Source organism: Conger conger, chromosome 4 (assembly GCF_963514075.1).
Source record: "Conger conger chromosome 4, fConCon1.1, whole genome shotgun sequence".
In the NCBI taxonomy this organism is placed as follows: domain Eukaryota; kingdom Metazoa; phylum Chordata; class Actinopteri; order Anguilliformes; family Congridae; genus Conger; species Conger conger.
The window spans coordinates 76,708,850-76,736,349 of NC_083763.1; the positions used below are offsets into that span (position 1 = coordinate 76,708,850).

General features: G+C 49.9%; 2 protein-coding genes across 15 annotated transcripts in view; both read right to left on the reverse strand.

Annotated features, from left to right (window-relative positions):
* The window catches only part of eef1db (eukaryotic translation elongation factor 1 delta b (guanine nucleotide exchange protein)), a 17,027-nt gene extending 3,102 nt beyond the window's left edge, over nucleotides 1-13,925 (reverse strand). The window contains exons 1-5 of one of the 11 annotated variants that reach the window (XM_061239369.1): nucleotides 13,772-13,830; nucleotides 11,654-11,709; nucleotides 5,416-5,536; nucleotides 4,166-4,237; nucleotides 989-1,054 (exon numbers count right to left, since the gene is read on the reverse strand). In XM_061239369.1, the coding sequence (XP_061095353.1) occupies nucleotides 989-1,054; nucleotides 4,166-4,237; nucleotides 5,416-5,529 (252 nt within the window). In that variant the 5' untranslated portion in view covers nucleotides 5,530-5,536; nucleotides 11,654-11,709; nucleotides 13,772-13,830. Of the gene's footprint in view, nucleotides 1-988; nucleotides 1,055-4,165; nucleotides 4,238-5,415; nucleotides 5,537-7,960; nucleotides 9,256-11,653; nucleotides 11,710-13,431; nucleotides 13,580-13,644; nucleotides 13,664-13,771 lie in introns of those variants that run through there. The other 10 variants (XM_061239370.1, XM_061239367.1, XM_061239368.1 and 7 more) reach the window with 10 other exon arrangements.
* Nucleotides 13,926-16,011: 2,086 nt separating this feature from the next.
* pycr3 (pyrroline-5-carboxylate reductase 3) lies at nucleotides 16,012-26,153 on the reverse strand. 4 transcript variants are annotated; one of them, XM_061239461.1, is made up of 11 exons: nucleotides 25,571-26,153; nucleotides 23,915-24,184; nucleotides 23,420-23,481; nucleotides 22,381-22,437; nucleotides 21,136-21,204; nucleotides 20,280-20,367; nucleotides 19,969-20,033; nucleotides 19,188-19,367; nucleotides 17,944-18,156; nucleotides 17,135-17,227; nucleotides 16,012-16,542 (listed from the first exon to the last, which is right to left on the reverse strand). In XM_061239461.1, the coding sequence occupies exons 1-11, from the start codon at nucleotides 25,884-25,886 to the stop codon at nucleotides 16,360-16,362; spliced, it is 1,596 nt and encodes a 531-aa protein (XP_061095445.1). In that variant the 5' UTR covers nucleotides 25,887-26,153; the 3' UTR covers nucleotides 16,012-16,359. The 4 variants fall into 4 exon arrangements, with proteins under 4 accessions (XP_061095445.1, XP_061095444.1, XP_061095446.1 ...); XM_061239460.1 differs by having other exon boundaries at nucleotides 23,420-23,517; XM_061239462.1 differs by lacking the exon at nucleotides 25,571-26,153 and having other exon boundaries at nucleotides 23,420-23,628; nucleotides 23,915-24,048.
* Between the last annotated feature and the right edge of the window lie 1,347 nt (nucleotides 26,154-27,500).

Below are 27,500 nucleotides of genomic sequence, written 5' to 3' on the forward strand. Positions count from 1 at the left end.
GGGGCCGCTGAAGGAGTGGGGGCGCACTAAAGGGGGAGCAACATGCAGGGCTGGAGTACGCCACAGAACAGCACAAACAAATCAACTGCTCCAAACACCACCCATTCCTCATTAAATGACCAGGTTTATAATATCACACCCATTTTACACCCTACAGTCCACCCAGTACTACAGTCAGAGCTAGCACCAAATGTGAGGCATTTCCCTGACAACTGGTAACCATGACGTTATCACAAACATTTCAGATGACATTACATTTTATTTAGCAGACACTTTTGTCCAAAGCGATGTACAAAACGGCGCACATCAAGGTCATAGAACTAACGACCGAAGACATCAGGGAAGGTACAATTCATCAATTCATAGATGATTGTTGGCCATGAACATAAGTCCGGCACACAAGGTAGGCCAAATCTGTAATTACCATACGCACACAACTTCAAGAACTGTAGTACTGAGAAAAATACAAATTCAAACTGTCCAAGATCGAGGTATAAAACACAAGGGGCTAAAGTAGAGGCCAGTGGAAAAACAAGAGGCTTTGCACCCCCTGGACTCCCGCAGCAGAGTCAAGGTACAGCACAGAGGAAACAGGAGCGAATGAGCAGCTCTTATGGATGGGTGTGGTCACACGTTTACTCATGCTGAGCTGCACAGACATTTAGTAGTTGGTGAAATCTAATGTGGAGTCACTTTAGCAAAGTGTAAAAAACAACAACAACAACAACAACAAAAAAACCCACAGATGTCAGTGGCACAGCCCATATCTGCTCTTCAGCAACCTGTGTTACTCTGCAGCACTGCTTCCAATCCACAACACACACACACACACACACACACACACACTGTTGAAAACAGGCATGCTCGTCACTGCAAGCCACAATCTGATTGGTCAATGAGGGGGGGGGGGATGATTGGGCATGCACCAGCCACAGGCAGAAGGCTGAGGTGGGGTGGGCTGGGGCTGGGGGGGGGGGGGGAGACTTACAGGCTGGGAACGCCGATTTTGAGAAGTGCGGGGATGCCCTTTTCCGGGCTGTAGTGATGTCTTCATCTGGGGGGGGGGGGGGGGGTGGATGGAAAATGAAGGAAGCAGAAATGAATGCTGGGTAATAGGTGACAGATGCAGAAGGACCCCCGAGTGCAGCATTGGGAAAGACTGGAAGGTTCCATTCACTCTTTTGGGGTGGGGGGCGCACAACACCACCTGGCTCTGGCCTTACACACACACACACACACACACACACACACACACAGGAACCACATTTGAACATGTGCACGTACACACGCATACAGTGAGACGCGTGTGTGTGCACCAACGCGCACACACACACACCCACACATCACTTTGGTTTCATAGTCTCTACGAAGACACCCGGAATATTGTGTCAGCACTGCAAGGTCACACATGCCTTACTTAAAACACCTTGACTATACTACTGGACTGAACCACTGTCAGCAGTGAGGGGGAGAGGAGGTGGACTGAACCAATGCTAGCAGTGGGGGGGGGGGGGGGGTTGGAGCACACCAATGCTAGCAGCGTACAGTGCTTCTCCCGTGCAAAGAAATTTGAGAGGTTATCAGCCAATTAAAGTCCAGCTCTGCACAGGCTGAGACGATGGTTCGGTGGAACCTCCTGAAGCCGACTCATCCTCCTCTTGTCAGTGGAAACCCGGCAGGTTTAAGGTGAACACATTTCATACGGTGAACAGATTTTAACCCAGATGTTAAAGAAACTAAACAAACTAATCCAAAAACCAAAAAAGAGCAATGACAGAACTGAAGGCTATCGCTCTGTAGTGGTGATTTAGTGGGATATGTGACCCATTTTATGACAGACAGAGACAGACAGAGAGACAGAGAGAGAGAGACAGAGACAGAGACAGAGGCTGATAGTTGGACAGCAAGGTCAAGCAAAGCTGAAAGGGTGCTGCATTTCTGGACATGCGTAAACTCAGAGCACCACCCAAACACCGGGAAATCCCAAATCCTTGAAAACGACCTGCAGACTCGTTACATTTCTAATAAAATCGAGGAGAAGCAAACCACCCCGGTCATGGTTGTAGCCAAAAACATTAACCCAGACAACAGGTTATTTGGGAGGGGTGGGGGGTGAAATCCAAATATCCAGCTCTGGTTCTTTTCCTCCGGGTAATTAGTGCTTCTGATTGCCTCTGATAGATCTTCACACCTGACTCCCAGGTAAAGGCAGGGTGAACACACCTGACTCCCAGGTAAAGGGAGGGTGAACACACCTGACTCCCAGGTAAAGGGAGGGTGAACACACCTGACTCCCAGGTAAAGGGAGGGTGAACACACCTGACTCCCAGGTAAAGGGAGGGTGAGCACACCTGACTCCCAGGTAAAGGGAGGGTGAACACGCCTGACTCCCAGGTAAAGGGTGGGTGAACACACCTGACTCCCAGGTAAAGGGAGGGTGAACACACCTGACTCCCAGGTAAAGGGAGGGTGAACACACCTGACTCCCAGGTAAAGGGAGGGTGAACACACCTGACTCCCAGGTAAAGGGAGGGTGAGCACACCTGACTCCCAGGTAAAGGGAGGGTGAACACACCTGACTCCCAGGTAAAGGGAGGGTGAGCACACCTGACTCCCAGGTAAAGGGAGGGTGAGCACACCTGACTCCCAGGTAAAGGGAGGGTGAGCACACCTGACTCCCAGGTAAAGGGAGGGTGAACACGCCTGACTCCCAGGTAAAGGGTGGGTGAACACACCTGACTCCCAGGTAAAGGGAGGGTGAACACACCTGACTCCCAGGTAAAGGGAGGGTGAACACGCCTGACTCCCAGGTAAAGGGAGGGTGAACACGCCTGACTCCCAGGTAAAGGGAGGGTAGACACACCTGACTCCCAGGTAAAGGCAGGGTGAACACGCCTGACTCCCAGGTAAAGGGTGGGTGAACACACCTGACTCCCAGGTAAAGGGAGGGTGAGCACACCTGACTCCCAGGTAAAGGGAGGGTGAACACACCTGACTCCCAGGTAAAGGGACGGTGATCACACCTGACTCCCAGGTAAAGGGAGGGTGAGCACACCTGACTCCCAGGTAAAGGGACGGTGAACACACCTGACTCCCAGGTAAAGGGAGGGTGAACACACCTGACTCCCAGGTAAAGGGAGGGTGAACACACCTGACTCCCAGGTAAAGGGACGGTGATCACACCTGACTCCCAGGTAAAGGGAGGGTGAGCACACCTGACTCCCAGGTAAAGGGACGGTGAACACACCTGACTCCCAGGTAAAGGGAGGGTGAACACACCTGACTCTCGGGTAAAGGGTGGGTGAACACACCTGACTCCCAGGTAAAGGGAGGGTGAACACACCTGACTCCCAGGTAAAGGGAGAGTGAACACACCTGACTCCCAGGTAAAGGGAGGGTGAACACACCTGACTCCCAGGTAAAGGCAGGGTGAACACACCTGACTCCCAGGTAAAGGCAGGGTGAACACACCTGACTCCCAGGTAAAGGGAGGGTGAACACACCTGACTCCCAGGTAAAGGCAGGGTGAACACACCTGACTCCCAGGTAAAGGCAGGGTGAACACACCTGACTCCCAGGTAAAGGCAGGGTGAACACACCTGACTCCCAGGTAAAGGCAGGGTGAACACACCTGACTCCCAGGTAAAGGGAGGGTGAACACACCTGTCTCCCAGGTAAAGGGAGGGTGAACACACCTGACTCCCAGGTAAAGGGAGGGTGAACACACCTGACTCCCAGGTAAAGGGAGGGTGAACACACCTGACTCCCAGGTAAAGGGAGGGTGGAAAACCAGCAGTTCTCAGCCCAACCTTTTCTGCTTGTAAGGTGATCGGCATGAGTAAATAAGTATGAACAGCCAAACACAACTACCCATGAGGTTATGCTGTGTCGAGCATTAACATGAGGGGTGGCAAATTATGAGATCAAATATCAATTATTCGTTCAAGAATTGATTTATCGACTCAAGAGGTAAGAGCAGTCATCTGGCAGTTGGAGGGTTGCCGGTTCGATCCTGCCCGGGGTGTGTTGAAGTGTCCCTGAGCAAGTCACCCAACTCCCAAATGGTCCTGACGAGCTGGTTGGTGCCTTGCATGACAGCCAATTGCTATGAGTGTGTGTGTGAATGAGGAGCATCAGTTATACAGCGCTTTGGATAAGTACTCACTCCTGCGAGGGATTTCTGGATATTCTGGCGGGCTCTGGCAATGTCCTGCAGTATGGTGTTAGCTCCAGTGTCCTACAGGGGCAGAGAGAGCCAGGTCAGCCACTCACACTCACACTCACACTCACACTCACACTCACACTCACACTCACACTCACACTCACACTCACACTCACACTCACACTCACACTCACACTCACACTCAGGGGGTGAATACTGACGGGGCAACTCTGGCGTAGTGAGGGGAGCAAAGCTGCAGCTGCCACAGATATCACACAATTACAACACCTGTCTCCCACACGGCCACACAGGGGAGCCAGACCCAGGGTAAGTCTTCAGTTGGACGAGGCCATTTCAGCCTCAGCTGAGCACCAACATTTTTTAAAGAGAAAAAACACAAACATGACCTAAGATCGGTGCTCTACCCACACCAGCTAATGCCCCCCCCCGCGAAGGACCAGGACCTCATCTTCAATCACCCTCTACAACAAGCATTCAGACAGACAGAGGGACAGACAGCCCATCTCATTCAGACAGACACAGAGGGACAGACAGCCCATCTCATTCAGACAGACACAGAGGGACAGACAGCCCATCTCATTCAGACAGACACAGAGAGACAGAGACACGCCATCCAATAGTCCTAACGCTCCCACAACCCTACCGAAACATCCATACAGCGCTGGGGAGAAATCCATAATGCTACAATAACAGTACGGCAAAAATAACAAAAGTAAACTTTGTGGAAATGCCTGAGTTTATGAGTCAGCCCGTCACGGACCCACCCCTGAAACACCCAACTCCCAACTCACACTGCCGGCAGCAACCTTCAGGAACGTTCTAGAACATTCTTAAACCCGGCCGTCAGGGATGGAACCCTGGCCTAGAACTCTGGAACACAAGTGTGTGACATTCCAGAGCTGGGTTAGGCCCCCCCCCCCCCCCCGCACCATAAGCCTTCTTACCAGCCAATCAGCAGGAACAGCTCAGGAGCCAATAGATAGAAAGGACCCCCCCCCCCCCCCCCCGCCCCAAACTCTCACAGGACCCAGTCTCAACATTATTCTGCCATGAAATATCACCTTATCTTTACTTTTCAAAAGAATAAGGGTCTTAAAAAGGACAGAATCTCTCTCTCTGCACATTGGACACAACCCAAAACTGGTAGAGGTAGACGTCTCATTTCCAGAGGTGACCCCGTTGAGCACGAGGCCCTGGTGTAGTTAGACCGCCGGGCCTGTAGGTGGGGCTACCTGCGGAGGCTGCGCGGGGCCATTCGTCCTCTCGTAGAAGCGACACTCCGCATCGTCGTAGCGGAACTTGTCAAACCAGATTTTCTCTTGAGCCAGGAAGTCCAGTCCAGCCATTGCGCTGCTGCACAGAAGAGAGGGAGGAAGAGAGAGAGGGAGAGAGAGGGAGAGAGAGGGAGAGCTCTTATAAAAACGAAACATCTGAACACAGAACACCATGCTAAATTAGAGACTAAAGTCTCAGTTCAGCCCTGTCTACAGGCTATGGCCCTACAAAGCACAAGGAGGCCCTGCCTGGAGAGGCTTTCTCCTCCTGACCTGCCCAACCCTGCAGTTCCAAGTCCAATTTCTGCTCAAAAGACAGAGCAGAAGGTGGCAACACCGCTAACGGTCTGAAGCACCCAGCCCACCGTGCTAACATCGCTAACGGTCTGAAGCACAAGCCACGGACAGGCCAGGCTTGTTACACCAGCTTGTAACACAGCTATAGCATATTTAAGCCTCTACACCAAATCTCCCTCTTGCACATGTATGTAAGCTCCTACACCAAATCTCCCTCTCTCACGTGCATGTAAGCTCCTACACCAAATCTCCAACTGGCATTGGCGTAGACATTCCCCATTCTGTGATCTTCTCCGCACATTTGCACATATTGTGTCAGCCTAACTGTTCATTTCTTAAACGCATAATGGACAAGAAATTACTTCAATCTCATTTGGCCCATTTAGAGCAGAATGTAATTAACATGCGCAAAATTCAAACCTGTTCTGTTGGAAAAAAAAAAAAAAAAAAAAGATGTTTCCAAACAAGAATGTGGAACAAAAGAAACTAGACAGACAAAAATAAATTAATGAAAATGCACAACCACAGAAAAAAATAAAAAAAAGTTTACTAGAGTGGTGATATATCCATGATTGGAAATTTTCCTCCAGTGGAATTTTTCCTCCAGTCACCATTTCACACCTTAAAGGTCACACACAGTACAACAGGAGAGCCAGTGACCATTTCACACCTTAAAGGTCACAACACAGTACTACAGGAGAGCCAGTGCCTATTTTAGGGCCATTTCATGCCAACTGCAGAGGCTGCACAACAGCACCCCTTCACATGTGTTTATGTTTCTGTGTGCTGGTGACGAGAAATAAAAAGTCCAAAAGAAAAACTTTGTAACTTTGCATTTGGCCAATTCCAGCGTTATGGGTGGGACATTTGGACATAACATATTGGACATAACACATTTGTCATAACACATTTGTTGTCATCGGAAATGGTTCTGAATTTCAGTTTTGACATTGAGAAAGCCATCTGAAATGGTTTTCAATGTTTTCAAGATGGACAGCAAATGGCATTGATTTGGTGACTTGGTGATTTGGAAGATCATTTTTTTCATGCTTAGGTTGGCATTACTGTGGAATTGCCCATGTATCGATATGGGCGGCCTGTAGCGTAGTGGTTAAGGTAAATGACTGGGACACGCAAGGTCGTGGTTCTAATCCCGGTGTAGCCACAATAAGATCCTCACAGCCGTTGGGCCCTTGAGCAAGGCCCTTAACCCTGCATTGCTCCAGGGGAGGATTGTCTCCTGCTTAGTCTAATCAACTGTACGTCCGCCAAATGCCAATAATGTAATGTCATGGATATCTTTGTATTAATACCTGGCTTCAGAAAACATGCTTTCTACGTCTACTTTTGAATATTCGCCCATATTCGGGTTCATATCTTAGTGCGCAATATTTATTTTTATTTTTATTTTTTTTAGATGAATGAATTCTACATACAAAATTATCCCTATATTATCCCAAGATTTAGGGCTTTTCCTTAGAAAGTTAAATTGAAAATTTCCGCAATGCGTGGCAAAGTTTTCATAGCTGAACTGGCGAAACAAAATGTCTGCACGAAGCTGAAATTTTTTGCAATTCTACATATTATCACCCGACACAGAATCCAAGAGGCGCCGTGGTGCTAACTGGCGGAGTTATCAGCCGGGCCCTGACGCGGGCAAAGGCTGAGTGACAGCCACAGCTGAGTGACAGCCGAATCTGAGGGGGGGGGGGGCAGCACCGCACATTCACACAGGAGCCCTCTCTCGACCTCGTCTGCCAAACGGCCACCGTGTGCCCGCACACGCCTGCCTCATACCACCGTGTGCCCGCACACGCCTGCCTCATACCACCGTGTGCCCACACACGCCTGCATCATACCACCGTGTGCCCACACACGCCTGCCTCATACCACCGTGTGCCCACACACGCCTGCATCATACCACCGTGTGCCCACACACGCCTGCATCATACCACCGTGCGCGCACACGCCTGCTTCATACCACCGTGTGCCCACACACGCCTGCCTCATACCACCGTGTGCCCACACACGCCTGCCTCATGCCACCGTGCGCGCACACGCCTGCCTCTTAAAGGGAGAGAAAGAACCGAAACAGAAATGGAAGGAAAGAAGGAAAAAAGAAAAGAAAAAGAAAGGAAATAACGTACACAGAAAAAAGGAAAGTGTAAAGGAGGTTTTTCCTGACGGATGCACTCGGGGGGCGTACTCGGGGCAAAGCATGCTGGGAGCCGGCGGGCGGCCCTCAGGCGGCGGGAGCTCCATGGCGCGCCGCTCGTAGAAGCGCCTCTCCGCGGCGTGGAACGCCCCCGCCTCCAGCCACGCCCGCTCGCTGTCCGCGTGCAGCAGGCAGAGCACCTCCTGCACCTCCGGCCCCGCCCGCCCCGCGCCGCCATGGCCCCCGGGGGAGGGGGGCGGCGGGGGAGGAAGAGGAGGAGGAGGAGGGTGGGCGGCAACGTCAGGGGCTCCGGGGGAGGAGCCGCTGCAGGAGGGCGTGGCCGGGGGCGGGGTTAGGGCTGCGGGCGTGGCCGGGGGCGGGGTTAGGGTTGCGGGCGGGGCCGGGGGCGGGGTTAGGGCCACGGGCAGGGCCAGGGGCGGGGCCAGCGGGCTGCAGAGGCCCTGGTAGTAGCAGGCTTCGGCCTGGTCGTAGCGCGGCTTCTCCACCCACACCCCCGTCAGCAGGTCGGGGGGGAGGCCCGGCAGGCCGTTGATGGACTGGCGGTGAGGGGGGGTCGCGGGGGTGGGCGTGAGGGACAGGTACCCCTCGTCGGGCGTCCGGCGGGCCGCAGGGGGGGGGCGCGGGCGTTCGGGACGGTCGATGGCGAGGGAGGAGGGCGTGGCGGGCGGGAGGGGGAGGGGCTGGGCGCGCTCCATGAAGCGGCACTCGGCCAGCTCGAAGGCCGCCCGGTTCACCCACACCGAGCCCACCAGGTGGTGGCAGGCCACCTGGTCCCCGTGGCGACACGCAACCTGGTCTCCGTGGTGACACTCCAACGGCCGAGGCAGCGGGGGGGCGGGGCTTCTTCCCACGTCGCCGCCCGCGGCCACGCCCTCGCCCCCACTGGCCAACCAGGCCTGGTAGGCGCTCTCCGCACGCTCGTACACGCCCCGCTCGAACCAAACAGACTCCGCCCCCATCCCCGTCCAGGCCCCGCCCCTCTCGCCAGCGTGCGTCCGCCGTGGGGGCCGCCTCTTCCCGCCGCGCTCCGCCTCCGCGCCCTCCGGCGGCACGCCTCCTCCGTTCCCCACGGCAACCAGCCCGGCCCCCGCCGCGCTCCCCTCCGCGCCCTCCGGCGGCACGCCTCCTCCGTTCCCCACGGCAACCAGCCCGGCCCCCGCCGCGCTCCCCTCCGCGCCCTCCGGCGGCACGCCTCCTCCGTTCCCCACGGCAACCAGCCCGGCCCCCGCCGCGCTCCCCTCTGCGACCTCCTCAGTGGTGCGGTCCGGCGGGCCGGGCCTGTGCGGGCGCTCCAGACCGGGCCGATCCATCGCGAGACACGGGGGGAGGGTTCGCCTCGAGTGCAGCACAGTGAGGAAGAGGAAGAAAGAGGAAGGGACAGTCTGGAGGGTTAGTCACAGGCACAGCAGGTACAGGGGGATTGACACAGTGGGGGGGTTGACACAGCGGGGGGTTGACACAGCGGGGGGGGGGGGGGGTGACACAGCGGGGGGTTACACAGCGGGGGGGGGATTGACACAGGGGGGGGTTGACACAGCGGGGGGTTGACACAGCGGGGGGTTGACACAGCGGGGGGTTGACACAGCGGGGGGTTGACACAGCGGGGGGTTGACACAGCGGGGGGTTGACACAGCGGGGGGTTGACACAGCGGGGGGTTTACACAGCGGGGGGTTGACACAGTGAGGGGTTGACACAGTGAGGGGTTTACCCAGCGGGGGGTTGACACAGCGGGGGGTTGACACAGCGGGGGGTTGACACAGCGGGGGGTTGACACAGCGGGGGGTTGACACAGCGGGGGGTTGACACAGCGGGGGGTTGACACAGCGGGGGGTTGACACAGGGGGGGGTTGACACAGCGGGGGGTTGACACAGCGGGGGGTTGACACAGCGGGGGGTTGACACAGCGGGGGGTTGACACAGCGGGGGGTTACACAGCGGGGGGTTACACAGCGGGGGGTTGACACAGTGGGGGGTTGACACAGTGGGGGGTTGACACAGTGGGGGGTTGACACAGTGGGGGGTTGACCCAGCGGGGGGGTTGACCCAGTAATCGACACCAACATCCCACGTCACACCAGTCATTTTCCCTCTCCAAGCAAATTCTACAGCCTCTCCAGCAGCCAGAACTGCAGAGACCTCTGAACAGCTGAAGAATAAGAGCAGACCGCAGACAACAGAGGAGTCAGAGACCCCGTGCAATCACATTAAACCACAAAATGGAGACACCGCTTCTAACGGATGACTATGAAAATAGAAGAAAATCTCTTTGGAAGCGGAGTACGTCATTTATGAACAGGGACTTTGAGGATTGGGGAAGCATGTCTACTGTGGAATGGATATGCACTCCCAGTTCATTTCAGGATAAACAACCCCATTTCACATAATCAATCCAGTTAAAAATAAAAATTGAAAAAACCGCCATCACACTCCGTCTCATTGCACTTTTGCACGCAGTCTGAACGGTTAACGATTTTGAGTGACGGCACAGGGTCTGTAGGTGTGGAGGATGGATCAGTCCCACGCTACAGAGGGAGGGGAAGGGCGGAGAGCATTCCAGAAACACGACGAGCCATGAGCATGAGGGATGGACTATGGAAGGAGGGGCCTTTGTTGGGCATCTATGGTATGGCTGCCGGAGGTGGACCGTATGTTCTCACTCCAACCAGAATTTGGCACAATAATTTTGTAACTCCAAGACAACTCTAGATGTTGAATGAGGTGTGCTTTGTTAGGGTTCGAGTGAAAACCTACAGGATGGTAGATCTCCAGGAGCAGGGTTGGGCAGCCCTGCTTTAGGTGTTGAATGGGGTGTGCTTTGTTAGGGTTGGAGTGAAGACCTACAGGATGGTAGATCTCCAGGAGCAGGGTTGGGCAGCCAGAGAGCATCGTATAGGTGGCCAAGATGAAGGCCTTTTCAAGTTCAGATCACACGTCACAATTTTAATCTCCACAACTGCTTTTCCCAGCTTGTTTCAGAAAACACAAAACCAAAATGAAAGAATAAACCCCTCGGTTAGCAAAACCAACTTTCCTGGGCCACTTTTTGGATTTTGGATTTATCATCTTTCAATTATTTCGCCCAGATTGGGTACTTCGGCTGGGACTGGGACATGAAGTTGTCTGACACGAGAGACAGATTCTATCATCAGTATTAAAGTCTGCACTTTAATTCAAGAGGCATGACATTACAGATGTAAACACATGCAAATTAGAGAAAAAATGCTGCCATCTTTTTTCGTGAATAGGGAGAAATTAATGAAGCAAATGCATCACATACAGAAGCAGATCGATGCACGAACACAAGCATTCCATGAATACATACGAGCGTAGGCAAGGGACAAGGGACCAGAAATGAAAACGGAAGACCTAAACGTGGTCACGTGACTATGGGCTGCGAAATGAGCCCCTGGGCTGAAAACAGTGATATCGGGGATTATCAAAAGAGGGTTGAGTGTGTTAATTGGGCCAAAACGAGAAGAAAATTCTGTGCAGATAAAGGGATACTTTTGGTAATAGCGGTATAGGTCTACTCTTTAGAAGCCCATTGACGAGATGGGAATCTGAAAACACGGACTAATGGTATGGCTACACACTATAAAAATACGATTTTCTGAGATCGTTTCTGCTATTTTGACCATTCGGATAGCTCTCATCAAAAAAAAAAAAATTCAATTCAAATATAGATTGAAGAAGATTGTATTTATTGCAGTGTTAGGACTCACCTTGGTCAGCGCACGCAGACAAAATACTGAGTTATCGCAGGTAAGCACCACCGGTTCTTTTTATCCACAGACAGCGTGAATGGAAAAACAAATGGGTGTTAGTCCTGGCATCGTCTCATCGTAAAACTCGATGCCAATTAATCGCGGAATACAGGCGAGTTAAAACGATGAGCGGTGATTTCTGGACTTGTGGATCTTAATGACCTTTTCCCTCCAAAAGTCTTCGTTGGGTCGTATTTTAGCTGCGTGACATTTGAGAATGTTAAAACATGATTAGAAAAAACAGATACAAAAAAACCGCTTAATTTTAAGATCACTCGACCACGCCACTACATTACTTGGGGCCTGTTCCACAAAGCAGGATTATGTAGTTAGTCAGAGTAAAACCCAAACCCTACCTAAATCTGGAATGAAGCAAAAGAAAAAAAGAAGCTGTTCGAAGTTTTAATTTCAGGAGCTATCCAGCCAACTCAATAATCCTGCTTTGTGGAACAGACGTTATACTTAACATTTCCCACTTCTGTACGAATGACGTCCCTCTGTAAGTTGCAGCACAGAACCTCAAATGTTTTATTTATTTATTTTAATCATTTTGATTCTTGGCCGCACATTTCATGTGTAAAATGGGACAGTATAGTCGGCGAATTCACCAGCCTGAATCAACAGCATCAACAGGCCAGCATGGTTTACGGCTGACCTTTCCGCACCAACCACGCTCACCACCAAGGCACAAGTCTATTTTCTTTTTTTTCTCTCCAACACATTCGTGTCATTAAGTAATTCAACACTAATTAGCGCCCTGGCTTAAAGACCAACCCAATTGTAGGCAAGCCTAGCATTTTCTACAACATCAAAAACGATAGACTCTCAAACCAACAGTAGTACTAGTTGCTCATACAGCCGCGCACACAACGCCAACCGTCACATTACCAGATAGCTTTAAAAAAAGTTGGTTAAACCAACGTCTTCGCGGTTCAATATAAAAGCGGGGCAGGGGTGCACAACAAGGGCCGATCCGTTTCAAGATTGTGCCAACTTCTGAATTCTTAATTATACTTAATTATTTAATTGACTCAATCATATCTTATCTGACATGCGTATGAGTACTGGCTCCAGCTGCAGACTGCAAGTGTATCCTAATGATTTTACTGTGCTCAAGTTCAGGCTTGAACCAGGGTAATTTATAGAGTTCATAAAATTAAAAACACGGCAATTGGTTGGAACAAAAACCAGTACCCAGACTAGCCCTCGAGGACCGGAGTTGTGCACCCCTGCTGTAGTCTCACTGCTAAGGTGCATGACTGGGACCCGGAATGCTAGTGTCTCAAGCCTCGATGTAGCCACGATAATGCAGATTAACTCCTGGGGGGGATTGTCCCCTGCTTAGTCTAATCAACTGTAAGTCGCTTTGGAAAGAAATATTAATTTATTATTATTATTATTATTATTATTATTATTATATAATGAAATTGCAGTGGTGTAAAATTATCTTTTTATATGGGTACGTTCATTCAAACGCACAAAATGGCATCACACAGATCAGTGCAGGTCGCTAACTTGGCTGCTCAACCGGCTAATTAGCTATTAACAGCCGAATTGTATCATGTCGTTTAACTTATAGACCAAGCTTGAGGCGGAACCACAGATTGAACAGCACAGTGCCTACTAAAATCGCGATGAGGCATCATTTAAAAATGCAAGTTATGTAAAGTTAGATTCGCACGCCAGAGCTCGCCCGAGAAACGGCGACACACTCGCACACCCAGCAAAACGCTCACCCAACACTGTCGGCCTTCCAACATTTCACAGCACATGGTGCGCTGTTCAAGTACCACTTCATAAGTCACATATAGTTATGCCATCAATTAGAAGTCAGGACGTTACGACAACGCACGTGTGTGAACGAAGCCGACAGACCGCGTTTTAAACTCTCCTCAGCCGTCATGCGTCACCTATGGAAACTGACACATGTATGCAGTTAGCTTAGCTACCTAGCCGGATTTTGCTCTGTGGGGTTCTGTGAATAGGCAGCCGACAATGGTCAAGTGAATGACGCCAAGCCTAAACAAGTTTCCACCAAGCCGTGAGCTCTGGAAACTCCACTAACAGTTTACTCACTATTGTGTACTGTATAGTTTTCTTGACCGGTCCTCCAACCAGCGCCTGTCTTCCAGCTGTCCGAGTAACAGAAAGGGACCGGAAGTGGCAACTACGTCGTTTCATTCTCAAGTTTTTGGGGAGGGGATGGGAGGCAGATGGAGGTGGATTAATCAACGCAAACATGCACTTTTTGTCCTCAACCCGCAATTACATAAGCTACAATCAAGCCGCTAATGAAAATGTTGTTATCTTTGAGCGAAAACCATAGGCGATATTAGAGATGACACGATTCAATACCTCGCATACTACCCTATCAAGTTACCGAGTTGGAACGTTCTTAATGCTGCAACTTCTGCGCCTGCGCGCCGTCGCAGAATCACGGACTCCAGTTACTAGTCTGATCTGCGCTCTTCGTTTCCAAATTTAGTATACGTTTGTGAAGTGTCCCGTTTCCTCATTGAGGTCAATCAGGGACAGAGCAGAATTTTGACAAACTTGTTTCTACTATTAATGTACTTTAATTAACCGAACACCATAAAGTGGAGTGGGCGATAACAGTGGAAATTGATTGCCATCGCTCTACGTTGTAACACCAAATTAAACCGAACGATCAGCGACGGGCTGTGATTGAGTAAAACAAGGTATATTGTGCTCAGAAAAAGTATTTCTTCCCACTAATCAGAAATATTGGCCATTAACTCCAAACTGTCTTGAAATATTTGTCTTTCAGACTGTCAGCAAAACGTGGATCAGCAATACGACACTTTATTTGGTACACCCATCTAGTGCCGAGTAGGACCCCCCTTTGCCTCCAGAAGAGCCTGAACACGCTCGTCCCAGTGTTCGATCTGCGCTTCGTTGTACGTCGCTCTGGATAAGAGCGTCTGCTAAATGCCTGTAATGTCATGTAATGTAATTAAGTCTTTCCAGCATGGATTCAAGTACCTAGAAACGTTCCTTAGGGATTGGGGTCCATGCTATGGCATTATGGCAGTTCTTTCCTGTTTTATTTGGCCACACTTTCATGCTGCAAACCACCGACCTCATCACGAAAGCGCTCTATTAGACTGAGATCTGGCGACTGCACAGGCTACTGGAGGATACCAAGAGCGCACAACTCTGGTCCTGGAGGGCCGGTTTTCGTTCGTTTTAGTTTTCTGACAGCTCCGTAAACTATGGTGGTTCACGTCTGTGCTTGAGCCCAGTAAAAGCTTTCGGACGCAGTTTCTGAGAGGCCGAAACCATCACATCCGACCCCAGTAATCATTTAAATTTACATTTTAGTCATTTGGCAGATTTGGCAGACACAACAAATTACATATTTGACCAAAGTCTGGTTTGAACATGGCTGTTTCACAGGAATTTGCGCGTTGCCATTACACAAGGCATTTTTTACCAGTGGGTGAAATCCAGGTCTGGTTCAAAGCATAACAGTCCACAAATAAGAATCACACATTTAATTCACTGCAGAACAGAAACCAGTGAGGCTTCATGGAAGCATTTATGTCCCTTTCCATTTTTATTTCAGAACTGTACACAAACAAACTGCAGTTGCACCTGTTTAAGACTCTATGACAGTGGTTCAAAAACAAACTTATGGGGAAGAAATTACAGGAAGATTTCTCAAGTAAGACATTCTTTGCCACACATTGGCAGAGCTCGTTAAGTGGTTCTGTTAATTCACGCGGGGAAAAAATAAAATAAAATCAACCAGCCGATTCAAAGTTAAGGGCTCAACACGGAAGCAGCAGATCATAAACCTCCAAGGTTCCCTCACTCACACCCACTCACATCCACCCACATCCACCCACATCCACTCACAGCCGCTCACATCCGCTCACATCCCCCCACACACACACACACACGCGCACACACACGCACACAGCTCCTCCAATGTCGAGTGAGCAATCCCAGGACACAACGAATCACAATAAATATATTTATTTTACCCGGATAAGGAACTGGGACAGTAGGCATAGCTGTCCTGTAACAGCACCTCCTGACTCTCTTCCAGCACCTGGAGTAACCCTCCCAAACTTCGCATTTGTCCTGTAATTTCCTCTTTCCGGGTGCCGTGCACTCGGAGGATGACTCGCCGATCATTTTCGCCATTAAGCCCCCGTAGGACGCTCTTTCCGGAATACACCGACGTCCCCTTTTCTTCAGGCTGACCCGAAGCCTAGTTCTGGTTCGCCCCCCCCCCCCCCCCCCCCTCAGTGTTTTTGTTTTTAAATAAAATTTATATATAACTATATCAGTTCAACCGTTTCAGTCTCAAGCCCAGTATGCGGTGGCTCCGCCCAAATCCCAAAGCGTCTTCGGTTGAGAAAATTTAGAAAGTTGAGAAGTCGGGGGTGAAAACAATCTTATCGTGGTCATTTTGATGAACGGTTGAAAAGGTGTGAGGTCAAGAGAGGCATATGGCACTCGTGGGACAGAAAGGGCGAAGACATCGGTGCCATCCTGAAGTCCTGAAGGCCGCAGGGTGAGACGCGTAGCCCCGTGGCGCCGCGTGGGCGGTCCAGGGCGGTCCAGGGCGGTCCAGGGCGGTCCTCCAGTCCGTGATCAGCACGAGGCTCCGCGGTTTCCCGTTATCCCCCGCCGTGTCACTTCCTGCCCAGCTCCCTGGCCCTCTCGGTGGCGGCCTCCACGGCTGCCATGGTGGCGGCCCGCAGACCCCCCCTCTCCAGCTCGTGGAGCCCGAAGATGGTGGTGCCGCCGGGGGTGCAGACGTCCGCCCGCAGCTGGGCGGGGTGCTTCCCCGAGTCCCGCAGCAAGTGGCCCGCCCCCTGGCACACCGCCGCCGGAAACATACATGAGCCTCTCTGCCAGCGAGCCAGCTCACCTTTCACACGGTTACTCACACCTGCTAGCTCACGGTTACAATGCTAATCGCACATGCTAGCTCACGCTGACGACGCTAGCGCACATGCTAGCTCACAACGACAATGCTAATCGCACAGGCTAGCGTACGCTGACAATTAAAATCGTACATGCTAGCATACCCCGAGAATGCTAATCATACATGCTAGCTTGCACTGACGATGTTAATCACACATGCTAGCTTACAAGGACAATGCTAAACGCACATGCTAGCTTACACTGACAATGCTAATCACTCACATGCTGGATCACACTTCACACAGAGCTAATCACATATGCTAGCTTATACTGGCATGCTCAGCTCACACACCCACCGCTAATTATGCATGCTAGGCTACGCTCTACCATGGCAAAATCACCCAAGCCAATCCATCCACAGTACAGTGCAAACACACACACACACACACACACACACACACACACACACACACACACACAGACACACAGACACACAGACACACACACACAATGTGCCATATCCCAATGGCAGTACCATACCAGGACGGTCTGAGCAGCAATGCGGTGTGCAAGAGCACTGGGCATGCCCATCTTCACCCCGCCCTCAGCCAACGCCTCTGCAAACAGGTACACCTGCAGAGTACACACACACACAAACTCCATTACCAGGAACCAGAGAGTGTGTGTGTGTGTGTGTGTGTGTGTGCGTGTTTGCACCTGTGTGTGTATGTGTACACATCTCTGTTTGTGTGTGTGTTTGCGTGTGCGTGCGTGTGCATGCGTGTGTGTGCTTATGTGCGTGTGCGTGTGCGTGAGTGTGTGTGTGCATGTGTGCGTCTGTGTTTGTGCGTGTGTGAGTGGGCGTGTGACTGTGTGTGTGTGTGTGTGTCTGTGTGAGTGAGTGTGTGTGTGTGTGTGTGTGTGCGCGTGTGCGCGTGTGTCTGTGTGAGTGAGTGTGTGTGTGTGTGTGCGTGTGTGTGCGTGTGTCTGTGTGAGTGAGCGAGTGAGCGTGTGTGTGTGTGTGTGTGTTAGTGAGTGAGTGAGTGTGTGTGAGAGTGTGTGTGAGTGAGTGAGTGAGTGAGTGAGTGAGTGAGTGAGTGAGTGAGTGAGTGAGTGAGTGAGCGAGTGAGCGTGTGTGAGTGTGTGTGTGTGTGTGTGTGAGTGTGTGTGTGTGAGTGTGTGTGTGTGAGTGTGTGTGTGTGTGAGTGTGTGTGTGTGTGTGAGTGTGTGTGTGTGTGAGTGTGTGAGTGAGTGAGTGAGTGAGTGTGTGTGTGTGTGTGTGTGTGTGTGTGTGTGTGTGAGTGTGTGTGTGTGTGTGTGTGTGTGTGTGCGTGTACACGGTTACTCACGAAAGCCACCCCGCTGCCACTCAGCCCTGTGTGGGCGTCGATCCAGGTCTCCGGCCCCTCCTCCACCAGGCCGCAGGGCGCCAGCAGACCGCGCAGGACGGCCCCGTGCTCCGGCCGGGCCTGGGACCCCCGCGCGAACAGCAGCGCCCCCTCCTGGACCACGCAGGGCAGGTTCGGCATGAGCCGCATGACCACAGAGTCCGGGGGGAGCAGCTGGGGGGGGGATCCACACAATTACATTACAGTTATTTAGCTGACACTTTTATCCAAAGCGACTTACAGTTGATTAGACCAAGCTGGGGGGGACAATCTTCCCTGGAGCAAGGTGGGGTTCAGGACCTTGCTCAAGGGCCCAACAGCTGTGTGGATCTTATTGTGGCTACACCGGGGACTTGAACCACCAAGTTTCCGGGACCCAGTCATGTACCTTAGCCACTAAGCTACAGGCTGCCCCAAAATGTAAAAATACTTTTAAAAATAATTTAATTTTGTTCCCAAACACCAGGCAACTTACACAAATGCAGAAAAGTATTTGAATTCAAAATCAATACAATTTGAACCCAGGTCTGATAACAACCGCGGCAAGTCACACATAAAACTAGGAGTATGGGAGTATCGTTAGACACAACATTAAACCTGTATTGTGTAGGGACAGAAAAAGGATGAACATTTGGAACTGCCAGAGAGTTTGACTGATCAGTCCCTGGGAATTGTTTTGTGACCCTCTAAGGCTTGCCTCTTCAAACTGGACAAGACCCAGCTAGACCACTCCGGTCGCCTTGTGGTTCCCTCTCTACCTGCACCTGGCGGTCGAGCTGCACGTTCACGCCTGTTTTGCATTCTAGCTCCTCAGGGGCGGAATGGCACGCCTACCATCCCTCCCCATATTTCGCCGCAGACTAAAAACACACCTTTTCAGACTACGCCTTAGTCCTCCCTCCTGATTCCATATCCCTCTTGTCTAACCCTTTTTAAAAAACTATACATATATAGTTTTTATATATATATATATATATATATATATATATATATGTAAACTAACTATATTTATTTATTTATATATATTGCTTTGGATTAAAAGCGTCTGCCATATGACAAAAAGACACAGAGGGAGAGACACACTCACTCTCACACTCCCTCACACTCTCTCTCACACACACACACACACACACACACACACACACACACACACACACACACACACACACACACACACACACACACACACACACACAGGCTCGTACCGCTTCGACCGTCGCTATGGTGACCCCCGCTGCCACGGAGACGACGACGTGCTCGCGGGTGACGAGGTGGGCGACCTCCTGGAGGACCGCGGGGACCAGGTGGGGCTTCACCGCCAGGAACAGCAGCCGCGACCCGCGCACCACCTCCGCGTTGGCGTGCGTGACGGCCACGCCCATTTGCTGAAAGAGGAGAGACGGAGGCGCATGGAGACGGGACAGCGCCCGCGGCCAACCACACCAACGAGGCACCCGGAGGTACGGCCGCTCAGCTTTTGCTGACTTCAACGTGTAAACGTGATTTAACAACCCACGGAAAAGCCATTTCAGTGATACATTTTATTATGTGTAGTAGTTTGTGAAAGTATGATTGTTTTGGTCCACACGGTCCAAACGGTCCAAAGGAAAATACAGATCAATACTTTTTTTTTTTTACACAATAGTAAGCCTACGGAGTGCCGCCTCTCTTGTCTCTGAAGTCTGGAGAAATAAAATCTGAAGTCAAAGCGCTGAGTCTTGCTATCCAGCTCATTCGCCATGTACCTAACAACAGCTTTACATTATAGCTTCAGTGCCTGGACCCTCCCACCCGCTCCACTTCCAATAGATGCTCTGTGGACGTCTAGGAACGTCCTCTGACATAATGTTGACTTCCTGCCAGATTCTGCTCTTAGCACTCGCATTAGCCCCTTCATCGGTTGAAAAACCTGCCAGATTATGCCCTCAATGACTGCCTAACCTCCGCCATTTTGGCTGGATATTTGGGATGGAGAGACTGGCCTACCTGAAAGCGCCCCAGGTTGTTGGAGGACGGCGCGCTCACTCTCACGTTTTCGGAATGGACCTCTCCTGAAAGGGAAGGGGCAGGGAGTTCAAACCATGGACCCAGGGAACGGCCCAGTTCTATCCGTATTCATAGCCTCCTGATTGGGCAGAGGAGTTGCTGGTGAGTGACAAGGACCCTGCACCCTTTATCACCCAGTTTATTTCAGCGATAAACACTCAACTGGAACCTGCCGGATCTTTAATCATCATGCATGTGCATACATCGTTTAAAAGTTCATGTAGAAAGACAGAGAGGGTTGGACCGGGTACCTGACTTCAGAATTCCCTGGGCTATTCCGAAGGCCATGTTCCCAGCTCCTATGAACCCGATCTGCCAGACCTGCGGCTCCGCTTTGCACTGAAACAGGAAGACATCTCCGCGGTCAGACATCCCTGCGGTCAGACATCACCACAGACATCCGAGTCCGAGGTGGGACTTGAACCCCGGCCTCTCACTCGTCCGAAGACTTCTTAAGACAAACGCGTCACCAGTCAGCTAAAGGGCGAACTCTAACGGCACCCATGTTATTTCTAATTTGAGGGCTTCATACGAACAGGCAGCGTCACGGTAACCTGCCTTCTCTTTCCTGCACTTCACCGTGCGTTTGCTAGCGGATTAGCCGAGCTAACCCTGCTACATTCGCTAAGCAAGCAAATCTCCAGAGCAGCCCCATTCAGGCACGCTTGCAAGCCTTCTCAGTACGAGCACCAGGCACTTACATTCAATTTAGCCGACAGTAAGGCTAGTCTGAAGGTTATCCTTCCGTAGCGGGTTCAGTCGCCACCGACGGACGAATCCACTTGCAGCCCAAACCATGAGTGATGAAGCCAAGCAGAGCAAGTGAGCGGAGTAACAAGGGAGCAATAACAGAGTAACAGTTCAGCTGAGTGATAGCACTCCCAATGCATGCTCGGGCAGCCGTCTTTAAGTCCATGTGGAACACTGAACAAGAGTCACCCAAACATCAAGCACCCGTCAACTCTGGTTTACGATGAGGGAAAATATTAAAAGACTGCCATCCACATCCTACGTCAGGGGGTAGCAACGCATCCCACCCCGGTGGCCTGGACGGCAAAAACCAACAGGCCTGCGAACGGCACGATGCACTCTGGCAGGAGCGCTTACCTGCACGCGGACGTGGTCCGTCTCATCTTCTGGGATTCTGTTCATCTCGACTTGGGGATCTGGGAGCACCTGTGAAGCCAACAGGGCGACATTGGCTTAGGCAGTAAGAGCAGTCATCTCATTGGCTTAGGCGGTAAGAGCAGTCGTCTCATTGGCTTAGGCGGTAAGAGCAGTCGTCTCATTGGCTTAGGCGGTAAGAGCAGTCGTCTCATTGGCTTAGGCGGTCATCTGGCAGTCGGGGGAGTTGCCGGTTTGATCCCACCCTGGGTGAGTCGAAGTGTCCCTGAGCAACCTAACTCTGAAACGCACCTGACGAGCTGGTAGGTGCCTTGTATGGCAGCCAATTGCTGTGTGAGTGTGTGTATGGATGGGCGAATGTATGAGAAGCATCGATTGTACAGCGCTTTGGCTAAAGGCGCTACATACCTGCCAACCATTTAATTAATTACCATCGGGTAGAGGGCCTCTGATTCGTGCGGCTGCACATTTACAAATAAACACGTCTTTATTTTGGACTGTTCCTGGGTAAACTGAACTAACTTCTCCTACGATTATCCAAGCTCACCATCCAGTGGTGGGGCCAAGACAGGTGCACAAAAAGGGCTGATCCGTTTCAGGATTTCGTGCAAACTTCTGGTCCTAATTATTTAATTGACTCAATCATATCATATATGAGTACCGGCTACAGCTAGTACAGACTTGAACCAGGGTAATTTATAGAGCCGTCAGCAAATTAAAAACAAGGCAATTTGTTTGAACAAAAACCAGTACAGGCCGGAGTTGTGCTCCCCTGGGCTAAAAGAATAAAAACGCTTTCATATTTTTAACAGGACAGAAATAGATATTCATGGTATGACGATGTGCTCCTTGTGCTCCGGTGAAAGTGCAGGATTTTGCGATCCTAAGTCAGCTAATTAGCCATAGGCACCATGACCGATTCACTCATAAATTACACCACAATAAAATGAACAAAAACATCTACCAGCTGCTGTATCACAGAATGAAGCCTCGCGTAAATGTTTTTCACTTATTTAAACTAGGTCCCGAATGACGCAACGCCACGTTGCAATCGGCTGATCGTGTGCAAAGATTCCTATACCTGGGGTTTCGCGGAGCGATCAATATCTCCCACACAAGGAGCCGATACCGTCTCACACTTTCCAAAGAAAGCCGATCAGCTACCGAACCTTCCAGATATGTAACAGTTAGGCACACAATAACTCACTCATTTTGTAAGTCACTTACCTCTGATTTTATTGTAATTTTGTCGATCTGGTATGCAGGGCGACTGTCTTCGATAATCTGCGCAAGAATAAAGCCGTGACGTTAAGAGCATGGTTCAAATGTCTCTGAAATCAACACAAATGTGTCTTGCAACTTTCATAAAATAAAAATACTTGCAAGCGAAATAACGGGACTCCTTTGTTACCATATAAACTATCTACTCACATGCAGATTGTGCCAAATAGCCGAATATAATGACACCAATCAGCTGATTGTGTTGCCTCCGTTATTTTTAATGACAACTTGCAAGACCGCACTCCGGACCATAGACTGTAGAAAAAAGATCCGGATACCCGTGTTGCAGCTGGGCGACTATGGCTTAGCCCGGAGTTTACCAGCTGGGCGACTGTGGTTTAACCCGGGGTTTACCGAACATAGAAAGGCTAGCTCTCCATCTGCGAACATAACTGAAAGTGACTCTGAAGGTAAATCTGTGAATTGATTCAGACTACATTGTATTAAGCATCAGTAAAAATAGAAAAATCAAATACATTGCAATATGGACTTACATCAGTCTCAACATTATATTCCTATGTGGGGACTAAATGGTTGGAGTTCTCTTTATTACCAGACTCTGAGCTACTTGGTCAGGGTCCTTGATGGCATCAAGATTTCCCGGACCTAATGGCCAATAAATACCCTCCCATCCTGGTGTGTCTTAACTGCAGAGGCATTTCCCCCTACTTCCACAAGGGCAGCTAATGAAGTGGTCTTAAGAGCGCCATAACATGTCCTTAAAGGCATGCTCAGGCAAGAGGAGATAATTGGCCACGACAGTAAGCATCATATATTTCTTGCTCTGCTGCCTGCCGCGGATATCGTGTCTGAATGACACGCGGGTGTTTCGAAAAGCAGGGACCCTGCAATAAGCAGGTATAGTGTCACTTGTATCAAATAAGCGTCACGGAATATGTGGCTGGGCTGAGCCGTGCAGCCAATCGAATGTCACAATTAGCCGACGAGACTGAAAAACCTCGTCAAATTAATTTCAGAAACTTACCTCCACTCTCGACCGCTTCGGCGGTGCCCCCTCCCTCTGCGAGCGTGCGTTCCTGCTGGGACCTGCCGGATTGTTCCGGGAAAGGCTGTGGTTCAACACTGTCGGAAGGGGCATCCACTCTCAGTGCCCTTTTATCTCTGCGAGGGGAGCCAGTCAGCGCTGCTACCGCTCGTCATGGGAGGGGGTCAAAGCAGTCTGGACAAGAGCGTCTGCCAAACGCCATTAATGTAAATACTGGGATGGATTTCGGGTTTCTAGTGCCTACTGACTGGACCCACTGAAAATGTCCACCATCAGAACTCTTGACATTTTATTATTTATGGTATTTTTTTTATTTGTATTTCTTATATTTTTTTTAATGTACGTATTGCGCTTTCATTTTTTTATTATTGTTTTTATTTTTGTTTTATTTGACTTTTTATCATTGCTCGGGCGCGCCGCTTCAACGCCTCTTCCGAGAATTAAATAAAGGCTGATCGAAACTCGGTCACCTACCTTCAGTGCACTCTGCGTAAGTTCTCCGGTGGTAGATACCATGGCCGTGTTTTCGAGGGGCGGATTCGTCCTGATCCTCCGTGTGTTCCATTCCAGCCATGGTCAGGTCCGTTTGGACCGACGAGCTTGTGCTTCGGGGAGTTTCCGTCCTCCGTACCTCTGTTGTGGGTCCCCCTGGCTTATCCGTACCCGGCCTGGGCAGGTCAGACCTCAGGGCCAGACTGGGCTGCCACGCGGGGCTGGTCTGGAGGTGCAGGTAGGACTTCTCGCCTGAAGCAGAACAGAGAGAACAGTGTCGTTATTCTGGTGTGCACCTTTCTTAAATATTCCGCCTAGAAAAATAAAAATCACCCAACAGAGAGATGTTAGTTTGCTAACATCTAAGTAATGAATCTCGTTGAATATGTTTTGGGGGTTTTTTAATGGTAAAATGGTAAATGGCTGGCATTTATATAGCGCTTCTCATTCATCCATTCATACGCACACAGTGATTGGCTGCCATGCAAGACACCCCTGAGCTTGTCATGAGCATTTTTATGGTAAGGTGTCTTACTCAGGGCAGGAATCGAACCTCTGACCGCCAGACGACTGCTCTTACCGTTGTTGTGAAAAGACACATTTCTATCTGAGATCAGATTGCATACTTGTAGACGCTTATGAGAGTGTATTCATCCGTCCACCCATCATTATCATCAAATCTACATAGTCCCGGTCAGAGTCGCTGCACCAGCGTGTCGCACCCGGTGATAATTCATCACCGAAAACACGTCCACTTATTTATCTGACGCTTTTATCCATTACATTACAAGGCATTTAGCAGACGCTCTTATCCAGAGCGACGTACAACGAAGTGCAGATCAAGAACAAGTACAAGTGCGACTTGTTGATTAGACTAAGCAGGGGACAGTCTCCTCCCCCTCCCCCTCCCCCTCTGCTTGGAAGACAGTTTGAGATTGCTCCTCAAATTCATGCCCCTAGCTATCGGCTACAATCCACCGCAATGCCAGCAGATAATTAGAAACTTCAGCGATGTCCAATAACGGAGCAAGACGCATCCAATTGGACATCGCAAAAAGAAAAATACCAAGGCGTTCAGCGATTTGCTAATCTAACAACTGCTTAATATTACGCTAACCACAAAGTGCACTGATTTGGGGTGACAAACCATTCCCTCAATCTGTTTTCTGTTAATATTATTAGGCTGAATGTTTTCGTGGGTGCTGGGTGGACATCATAGAAAATGTTATAGACTATCAATGTATTGCTGTAGCTAATTGATAACAAATACGTTGCCCATTTCTAATGTTTGGTCGAACAACTAAACTTTGTCATCATATCTGCATGCTTTACTGTATTGAGTTGCAGCGAGCCTGATAACACTATTCGGTGCTTGGAGGAGCAGGCCGTTTGCGTTAACCCGCGGTGTAAGTTAACTACCTGATATATACTCCCCACGCACAATGGACTACCCTACATCATATAATCGCATAAAATTAGATGACACATGCAATTAAGATGATTCTATTGTATTCTATTTTATTAAAGCAACCTCGCTAGCTAGGAAGATTGCTAACGTATTACGTATTCCCAATTCAGTACATTAGCTAGCAGTCCGGGCTATAGCTAGCTTCTTGCTCGTCAGCGAAAGTGACTTACAAGTTCCAGCAGTAGGACGAACATGATGATCCCGGGCAGGGGGTAAAGAGGGAACAGCCCCAGTAACGAGTTTCAGGAATTTGGCCAGGCCAAGAAGTCTCTGGTTATAATTTTGAAAGCTGTCCGGCTTTGTGAAATGGTCACTGCACAAGCGGGTGTTTGCGCTGATCGTGCCGGAGTAGTCGTAGCTTTTCAAAAACGCCACCCATTTCTTCTGAATCGCGTCATTCTTAGGAAACTGAAAAAATGACACCATAACATCGTCCTCTTTGTTTGTACATCCAGGTAGGGCGCACACGCGAGGAACATTCGGCATGCTTGCAACGCAAACAACAGCCCTAGAGCTCGTCCAGGGGTAACTAAGACAACTAAGCCTGGCTAGCCAGCCTGCTGGATAGCACCACTACGAAGGGATGGTGAGAGAATCCGTCTGAGAGAATGAGCGTGTTGGAGAAGGAGGGATTAATAATAACAAAATGGCTTCTTGGTCTAAAGCAAGGAAAAAGAAAATTTTTTTTTAAAAGCGTGCAATTTGACCATGGATGCCCAAACTTTTGCAAACCCCTGTATACATTGCAAACACAGTGTCATAGCGCAAAGCACCATGCTAATACCTCCCCCTTGTGGAGGTTTGGCCTCTAAGCAACGTATCGCTCTCTCAGTGTCCCTCCTTCTGCAATGCAATTTACTTGTGGGTGGCGCATTTTGGGAGTAGTCGAGGATGAATGCTGACGTTGTTTTCAATACAGATCCTAGTAACTTAGGAGCGGTGAGCAACCACCGTGCGCTGCCCGGGGAGCAATGCGGTGTTAAGAGCCTTGCCCAACGGCTGCGAGTGGCTACACCGGGGCTTGAACCACCAACCTTCCGGGTCCCAGTCATGTACCTTAGCCACTAGGCTACGGTCTATCCAAACCAAGGAAAAAAAGGTTAACTCATACCCTTGTTGCAACACTTCTGGACAAACACATTTTCTCCAGCTAGGTGACTGTAAAGGTGGGGTCTTCCTGAGTCTGTAGAGCTTGTTTCCATCAAATGTGGTTAAGCGTAGAGGCCGCATTGTTAAAGAATTTCACATGGAACTTGTGTTGTGTCACCTTGGCACCCTCCAGGTAAAAATAGAGGCATACAGTGGCCTCCAGAATAGTTGGCATCCTTAACAGAAATGGAGAATAAAGGCTGCCTACTATTATAAACAAAGTCTGATCATGATCTATATTTAATGTATGAACCAACATGAAAACGATATACACATTTACTCTCATTTCTCGATGTTTCTGAAAACCACAGATGCCAAAATGATTGGCACCCCTAACAGTTATTGTAAATTAAATCAAATAAAGTGAAATTGGCAAAACTATTTTACTTAATTTAGTTCATCTCAGTGTAAATTATATTGTGTCACTCCATCACTTCCTGTTTAACTAGAGTATAAATCCCTTTGTCAACCATCAGCATGGGAAAAGCCAAAGAGCTGAAGACACAGATGGTAATTGACCATCACAAGTCGGGTAATGGGTACAAATAAATAAATAAATACACAACCAGTTAAACAGCACTGTAAGGGCAATAATAAAAAAGGCATAAAACATATGGAATGGTTGCAAGCTTGCCAGGAAGAGGACGCAAGTGCATATCATCCCCACAGACAGTACAGAGGACAGTGAGGGAAGCCATAAGTAACCCAAGGACCGCAGTTTGAGATTTGCAGAGATTGCTCGTGTCTTGGGGTGACCAAGTCTCTGCACCAAGTGTCGCCTCCATACCATCAAACCCTTCGGAAGGGAGGCACGACAACAGCCCTAACTGAGCACAATAAGAAAAAAAAACCTAGTATCTGGAGTTTGCCAAACCCCATTGGGATTATGACTGGAAGAGAGTGCTATGGTCAGTTTGGACCAAACCTTGACATTTTGGCCATGCACACCAT

Excerpts from the sequence above, each read along its gene's own strand:
- pycr3 (XM_061239460.1), bottom strand. The coding sequence starts at position 25,886 with ATGCCGAATGTTCCTCGCGTGTGCGCCCTACCTGGATGTACAAACAAA. Across the intron at positions 20,034-20,279 it reads CCAGGGAATTCTGAAGTCAG|GAGAGGTCCATTCCGAAAAC; the intron begins GTACCCGGTCCA and ends CTTCCCTTTCAG. Across the intron at positions 17,228-17,943 it reads GTGGCAGCGGGGTGGCTTTC|GTGTACCTGTTTGCAGAGGC; the intron begins GTGAGTAACCGT and ends TGTACTCTGCAG.